The sequence below is a fragment of the Arachis ipaensis genome, chromosome B2 (assembly GCF_059453495.1).
Source record: "Arachis ipaensis isolate K30076 ecotype BB chromosome B2, ASM5945349v1, whole genome shotgun sequence".
Classification (NCBI taxonomy): Eukaryota; Viridiplantae; Streptophyta; class Magnoliopsida; order Fabales; family Fabaceae; genus Arachis; species Arachis ipaensis.
This window is the reverse complement of record NC_142437.1, coordinates 74,986,434-74,993,481: the sequence shown is the minus strand read 5'-3', so window position 1 is coordinate 74,993,481 and position 7,048 is coordinate 74,986,434. Positions and strand designations below refer to the sequence as shown.

At 35.9% G+C, this 7,048-nt stretch overlaps 1 protein-coding gene across 3 annotated transcripts; it reads left to right on the top strand.

Annotated features, from left to right (window-relative positions):
* The first annotated feature begins 942 nt into the window (after positions 1 to 942).
* Positions 943 to 6,487, top strand: LOC107613063 (protein FAR1-RELATED SEQUENCE 5). Of its 3 annotated transcripts, none has more exons than XM_016314908.3 (4): positions 943 to 1,313; positions 2,991 to 5,492; positions 5,648 to 6,004; positions 6,104 to 6,487. In XM_016314908.3, the coding sequence occupies exons 2-3, from the start codon at positions 3,057 to 3,059 to the stop codon at positions 5,990 to 5,992; spliced, it is 2,781 nt and encodes a 926-aa protein (XP_016170394.1). In that variant the 5' UTR covers positions 943 to 1,313; positions 2,991 to 3,056; the 3' UTR covers positions 5,993 to 6,004; positions 6,104 to 6,487. The 3 variants fall into 3 exon arrangements, with proteins under 3 accessions (XP_016170394.1, XP_088362509.1, XP_016170395.1); XM_088506383.1 differs by having other exon boundaries at positions 965 to 1,313; positions 3,041 to 5,492; XM_016314909.3 differs by lacking the exon at positions 943 to 1,313 and adding an exon at positions 1,425 to 1,766.
* The last annotated feature ends 561 nt before the right edge of the window (positions 6,488 to 7,048 follow it).

Sequence of the window (7,048 nt, the reverse complement as noted above, 5' to 3'; positions counted from 1 at the left end):
TTTACTCTTCCAATCAGAACAAACCATTGGGTTTTTCCCATTGGGTTTTTTCCATTGGGGGAGACTGTATTCTTTTTTCCTTGGTCAGGTATTTTTTCCATTGGGTTTTTCTTGGCAAGGTTTTTAATGAGGCAATCCCCATCACAAAGGATATTGTACTATTTTTTCTTCACTAAAATTTTTTTCATTCGGTTTTTCTTTAGTAAGGTTTTAATGAGGCATAATCCTAAGGTCATCCAAGGGAAGTGTTGTGATAAGAACAAATGAGGTGGATGGCCATCATTTAATATGGGCAGTTCATATTTTACAATGTTGAAGGCTGAAGATATTAATGGAGAATGAATTTAATGATAGTTAAAAAGGAATACCTTTTTTATATATAAATGGAGGAAGTGAACGTTTGAAACAACACACACCAATAATAACAACCTTCTCTCTCTTTTATATTCTCTTTCTTTCTTTATTTTACAAGTATTTTGAATACTTCTCTCTCTTACTCTTATATATATAATATTAATAAATATATTAATCATCTCTATTATATTGAGATAGTAATTGTGGTGAATACTGTTATTTAATTATACTTCCTTATTTTATATTACCTCTTTTTTATTTATTTATTTATTTTATAACAGAATTGATAATTTTGTGAAAAATACCAACGATTTGTCGATCCTCTTATAGATGTTTGATTTTTGTCCAATTATATTATATTTATTGTATAAACAACCTGATTTATCATATATCTTGTTTATCGTGTAAACGAAATAAAACATATTGTAAAAATACATAAATATTCTAAAAAATAAGTATATGCGTAATTAAAATATTTATTTTATTTATTTAAAAAAATCTGTTATAATGGTCGATAAATTTACTATGCATTTAAAAATTTTACTACTAGTAAGTTTAATATTTACTTAACTAAACCCTTGGAAAAATAGTTAAGGACCCACGTTTTTTGAGTTTTCTACTCTCTCACTCACTCTCTTGTTCTTGCCTTCTTGGAGTTAGAGACTCCATAACAGTGCCAGCTCTCCACTTTCTCTCACCCTCTTCATTCCCCCTCTTCCATTCTGCGTCTGCGACCAACAAGCTCCACCAAGCCGCCGGACTGCTATCCTGCTGTCGATCTGGACGCCGCCGAAGGGACAGCTCGCCACCGATCTGTACGCCACCGCTCGGAGCAGATAACTGCTGGTCAGACCGCCTTCGGACAGAGCCACTGGGATCTTCTGCCTGCAGGCCGTTCACTCCAACAGAGAGAGTTCGTGGCTGTCAACCTATCCAGGGAGCTCCATCCCACCGACAACGTAAGTCTTGTCCTTAGGTTTTCGTTTATTATTTTTTTCTTTTTTCTTTTTCATTTTATTTTAATTTTCCTTTTCAGCTCTTGTCTTCTTCCATATCTTCTTTCTTTTTTCTTTTTCAATTAAAAAAATATGTGGCAAACGCGAAACTTGAACCCAAAGAAAAGTTGCAATGGTTAGGAACTTAGGATACCTTAGTTTCTGAATGTTAGCTTCCAGAACATTCTTCATGTTTGGAAGAAAAAGGAGAGCTTATGTTTCAATGAGCTTATGAACCTTCATTACATCGAAAGAATTACTTGTTTCTTTCATTCCTTTTTTTTCGTCCATAATCTCCTTTTGCTTTCTTCATTTCATTCTCATTTTTCTTCTTCTACGTTTGTGTCTGTCTCTTCCCCTCTTGCTTATTATGCTGCCCACTTGAAAAACACTTCAGTGGAGGTCATGCTGTTATTGGTAAGGATCTGTTGTTACAAATTTACAATATTGGGTTTAGAGCTAAATACCTTCACCAAATCAGACCTATTTGAGTCTGATTTCAATTCTATAGTTGAATTCTAATGTGAGTTCATTCCTTCTCTTATATTGATTCAAAAATAGGGAATTTAATTCAGTTTCATTCTCGGGTTTCCAAAATCCTTGTGAGGGATTTGAATTCCCATGTGTTTTTTTCGCCGTAGTTGCTGTTGAAACTTGAAACCACTTTATAGTGGCCAAGTAGCTTTGAAAAGTGAAATGTGACTCTCAACAACGGGAATTCCCTGTCTCTCTCTCTTTCTTTGACTGGTATACAGTATTTTTCTGTGTTTTGCTATGCTAGGAACCTGTTTCTCCACCCGAATCACTCTGCTCGATATCTTTTCTTTTCTTTTCTTTCTGGAGGTTTAATCTTCCAAATACCCCATAACATCGAGTAAGCTATTCTTGGCTTATTTCCTTTTATGGCTTGGCTTGTTGCTGAAAATTTGCTGCGATCTTTTTTACATAATTATTTTTCTCATTTGATTTTCCATTTATGTTCAAGTATTTTTGTTTTGGTGGTTGTTGAAGTAAGCAAGTGTTTGTAAATATGTGCAAAAGGTTAAATGTAATATAATCGGGCATAAAGTAACAAATAAAAAGAAAAAAAAGAATGTGAACATCTTCATGCCTAAACAGCATCATATGACCAAAGTATGGGCGAGGTTCCCAATTACCTTTGCCAGTTCGTAGCTAGCTCTCTCTCTCTCTCTCTCTCTCTCTCTCTCTCTCTCTCTCTCTCTCTCTCACAGACCGTGAGGGGTGCTTTCAATTGTGTAGTTCAAACTTCCAACATTGATTTTTACAGAAGTTAATTGTTCTTATTTAGAGATATCTGACCCGTTATTCTTTTAAAGAAAAGAGTAATTTGATTATAATAAGTGTTGTGCAGATCATTTTGATCCCATTGTAATATCTCCACTAAGATACATTGTCATTCTTGAATATGGAGTAGAGTTGCAATAGAGTTGGAAATAGGTGACAAATCTACCAAATCTGTTAAAGTCATTGTTTCATTGATATTTAAATTTACAAATTGCTTCAGGGTTTTTGAGTTAGATAGCCACAAATCCGGGCTGTATATTTTGTTTAAAGTCATTATTTGCTTTTATTTCTCATGTCTCTCTCATAATTTTTTTTTCCTTGTGTGTTCTGTTTCAGGTGGTTAAACTCATCTTTTCTTGTTTGGTTGTTGTAATCTATTTGTAAAGGAACTGGTAGGAGAGGATGGAAAGTGATGGTATGGAGCATCTTGTTGATGACAAAAGTGATGGTATGGAGCATCTTGTTGATGATGACAAAGGTGATGGTGTGGAGCATGTTGTTCATGATAAAAGTGATACTATGGAGCATGCGGATGATGATGATAGTGATGATTCTAGTAGTGACAGCGGTGATGATGATTTACAAGAGGATCAAGGTAAAGGGAATGATGTAAGTCACATGGAGGAGGCTACCATGTTTAAGAATAAAGCCGAACTGAGTAAAGAGGAAGTTTTGAAAATGGTGTTCGATACTCATGAAAAGGCCTATGATTTTTATGTGAGTTATGCTAAGTGTGTTGGATTTAGTGTCCGGAAAGGAGACGTGGCTCGTGATGATGATGGCAAATTGATAAGACGAAGATTTGTATGCAACAGGCAAGGCTTGAGAGACAAAAAGCATTACATGAGAATTGATAGAAAAAGGGATCAGAAACCAGAGACTAGGACGAATTGTCATGCAATGTTGAGTATTTACCTTGACAACCACACCTCAACTTGGAGAGTGAGAACCTTTGAAAAAGGCCACAACCATGAGCTAGCACCCGCTGGATTTGATTACATCGTGCCAAATACTCGTCGGTTAACAACTGCAAAAAAGGCACAAAGTGATGGTATCCGCATACATGGGTTCCTAACATTTCAAATCATGGGTTTTATGGTTGGTCAAGCTAGGGCTTTTGCTGGAGTTGAATTCTCAAAGGACTTGTACAGTTACATTGATAAACAAAGATGTCCTAAGATAGTTGATGGTGATGCACTTGCAGCTATTAGCTATTTGCAGGGTAAGGCTGATTCTGATCCGACGTTGTTTGCTAGGTACACCACTACAGATGATGATCAATTGGGAAACTTGTTTTGGGCTGATGGCTTAAGTCAAGTTGACTATGAGTACTTTGGGGATGTGGTTGGACTTGATACAAAATACAAAGAAAGCATGTACCACAGACGCTTAGTTATCTTTTCTGGTACTAATCATCATCGACAAACTTGTATTTTTGCATGTGCCTTACTAGGTGATGAGCGAGCTGACACATATAAATGGGCATTGGAGAATTTCTTAGATGCAATGGAAAAGAAGCACCCAAGTGCAGTGGTAACTGATGATAATGAGGCCATGAAAGAGGCAATTCAGGTGGTGTTCCCAAATGCTACCCATAGGCTATGTGCTTGGCATCTTCAAAAAGGTGCAGCATACAACATTAGGGATGCTGAATTTGTTGAGGCTTTCAAGAAATCTATTTATACCAACTTTGATCCTGATGAGTTTGAGGAGTATTGGCGTAACATGATACAAAAGTTTGAGGTATGTGACAGTATGTGGGTAGAGGAGACATATAAGAAGAAGGAAATGTGGGCCACGACTTACCTTCGTGATAAGTTCTGTTCTGGACTAAGAGCATCATCACGATGTGAGGGCTTAAACCCATTGATGAAGAAATATATCAAGGCAAGGCACAATATACTCGAATTGGTCCAACACTTTGAGCTTGCATTGAAGGAATTTAGGAACAATGAATTGGTAGCAGAGTTCAATTCCATGTACAATGAGCCTGTTTTGACAACTGCATTAGAATCAATTGAGCGCAAGGCTGCTAAAGTGTTTACGAGGGAAATTTTCAAAGAAGTGCAAAAAGAGTTAGAAGGGGCTGCTTTACTATTTGTTGTTGGATGTGAAAACCTTTCAACGACTGCCACGTTTAAATTGACTAAGTATGGCAAGCCTGGTTGGGAATACAAGGTGACATACGACAGAGAATCACAGAAATTTGAATGCCAGTGTTGCCTATGGAGTACCCATGGCATTCCCTGTAGTCACATATTTTGTGTTATGATTTATGAACATATTGCAGAATTACCCGAAAAGATGATTCTTAAAAGATGGACTCAAGCTGCAAAGTCTTTTAATGAGCTTCCGGATGAAGAAGATGAGGTGAATGATAAAAAGTTCTTGTTTCGTTATGGTGCATTATGTGCTGCAAGTAATTGGATGTCATTTCTGGCAGCAAGAAAATTGCATAATTTTCTTGAAACAAAAGATGAAATTTATAAAATCACGGCTAAGCTAGAGCATAAAGGCTGTATGGTGGATACCAGATCATTTTCTATTCCCAAGAATACCATGGATGACACGACCAAGGGTGCATCACTAACTTATAAGAATGGTAAGAAGCGGCGACGTTGCAAAGCTTGTAACAAGATGGGTCATTCAAAGTCTAGTTGTCCAAGGGTCAAGGACAGAAGGTCTCGAGGAGATGATCTCAGTTCGTCTTCAATGTCAGATAATCCTCGAAATGCGGGTCATGCCACAAATAGCGCAGTGGATCCTCCAAATACTGGTCCTGCAACACATAACACTCTGGATGATCCTCCAAATGCAGGTCCTGCAACAAATAACGAGGTGAAGTACTAACTACCTTGCTTTTCTGACCAAGAACTATCTTGGTTATAATTAGTTATTTATGGTTAATAGTAGTTGGATTTAGTCAAAAGCTCTGTTTATTGATCTTTATGTTTTTAGTTTTATATTGATTGTTGAGCTTTATTGTATATTAGGTAGGGCACCCTCCAACAGACTCATCAACCGCCATGACACAATCGCTAGCTGTGAATCATGCATCTGCAGCCTCTCGATTCGGGGTATGGGGACCCCAATTTCTTCTTCCTGGTCCTGGTCAACCATGCTTTGCTGCAAATATAGGTCACCAATACTATCTTGCAAATCAAGGTGCTAGATATTATCCCCTTGCTCCAGCCCAACAGCAATTTCTTAGACCTCAAGGTTTAGTGCAGCGGTTTGTTCCTCAAGGTGTATTACCCCAGCAATATGTCGGAGGTCCGAATCCTCAATTCCAAGGCTTAGCGCAGCAAAAACGTGGCAAAGGTCGTGCTCGTCGTTGATCATATCTTTAGGTATGGTTTTCAAAAGACCAAAAGTATCTGTGCTGGGGTTTATTATACTTATGTTTGGGTGATAATAATGAATGTTGATAACTTTGCAACATTTATCAGAAACATGGTTTGAAGTCTTGTTGAGAAATGTCACTAATCAAGGATGACAACATCACTCAGCATCAGTATTTCATTGGTTTGTGGTTTGAGTATAGTCTTCCTCCCATCCTCCCTGTGAATATATATGCAGCGTTTTGAACCTGATGATATGGGCATCAAGATGTAAATGCTGCATTCATCTATGATATAGCACGTACATATTTTCTAATCATCCCTAGTTTTTGTAGAGTCGGTTACTGACATTTGACACCTGATGGAAATGATTTGTAGGAAACTTAAAAATGGTTGCTTTTATGTTCTTGTGGAGGTTAACCTTGAACCAATTGAAAAGTGCAGAGGTATTGCGGTATTGTTCATATAAAGGACACTTTATTGGAGATACTATTTACTGTTTTTTCTTACACATTCATGTTAATTTTTAATGAATGGGGAACAGGGGATAGCAAATGGAGTTGTCGAGGGGGTTAATTTTCTCCCCAGTTATGAGAATCGAATTGGTAATTGACTCAAAGGATTGGGTTATTGGTTAGTGGTTCAATTATTAGATCATTGGTTATTTGGTTTAATAATTAGGGTATAAATATATAATTATATAAAATTTTATTCTATTTTTTTATATTAAGTTTTTTTTTTCAATTTTATTTTTGTATAACATTAATTATTATTTTTGAATTTTAATAATTCATTAATTAATGTATACTTATTAGATGCTTGAAATATTTATTAAACAAAAATATAATTATATAGAGAAAATATGTTGTGATTTCTGAAAAATATGTTTATTTATTTATTTATAATGTTCAATAAAGTTTAATTTGAGAAAAATTGAGTATAAAACTAGAATTAAAATTAATAATATATAAATTATTAATTGGAGGTTATATATATATATATGAAAACAAAAAGTAAATTGGCTTGGTAGTTGGTAGAGTTTGGGAACAAAAA

What these genes read in the sequence shown, in the direction of transcription:
- LOC107613063 (XM_016314908.3), top strand. Translation starts at nt 3,057, where the DNA reads ATGGAAAGTGATGGTATGGAGCATCTTGTTGATGACAAAAGTGATGGT. An exon ending in GTCCTGCAACAAATAACGAG is followed by an intron (nt 5,493 to 5,647) that starts GTGAAGTACTAA and finishes ATTGTATATTAG; the next exon opens with GTAGGGCACCCTCCAACAGA.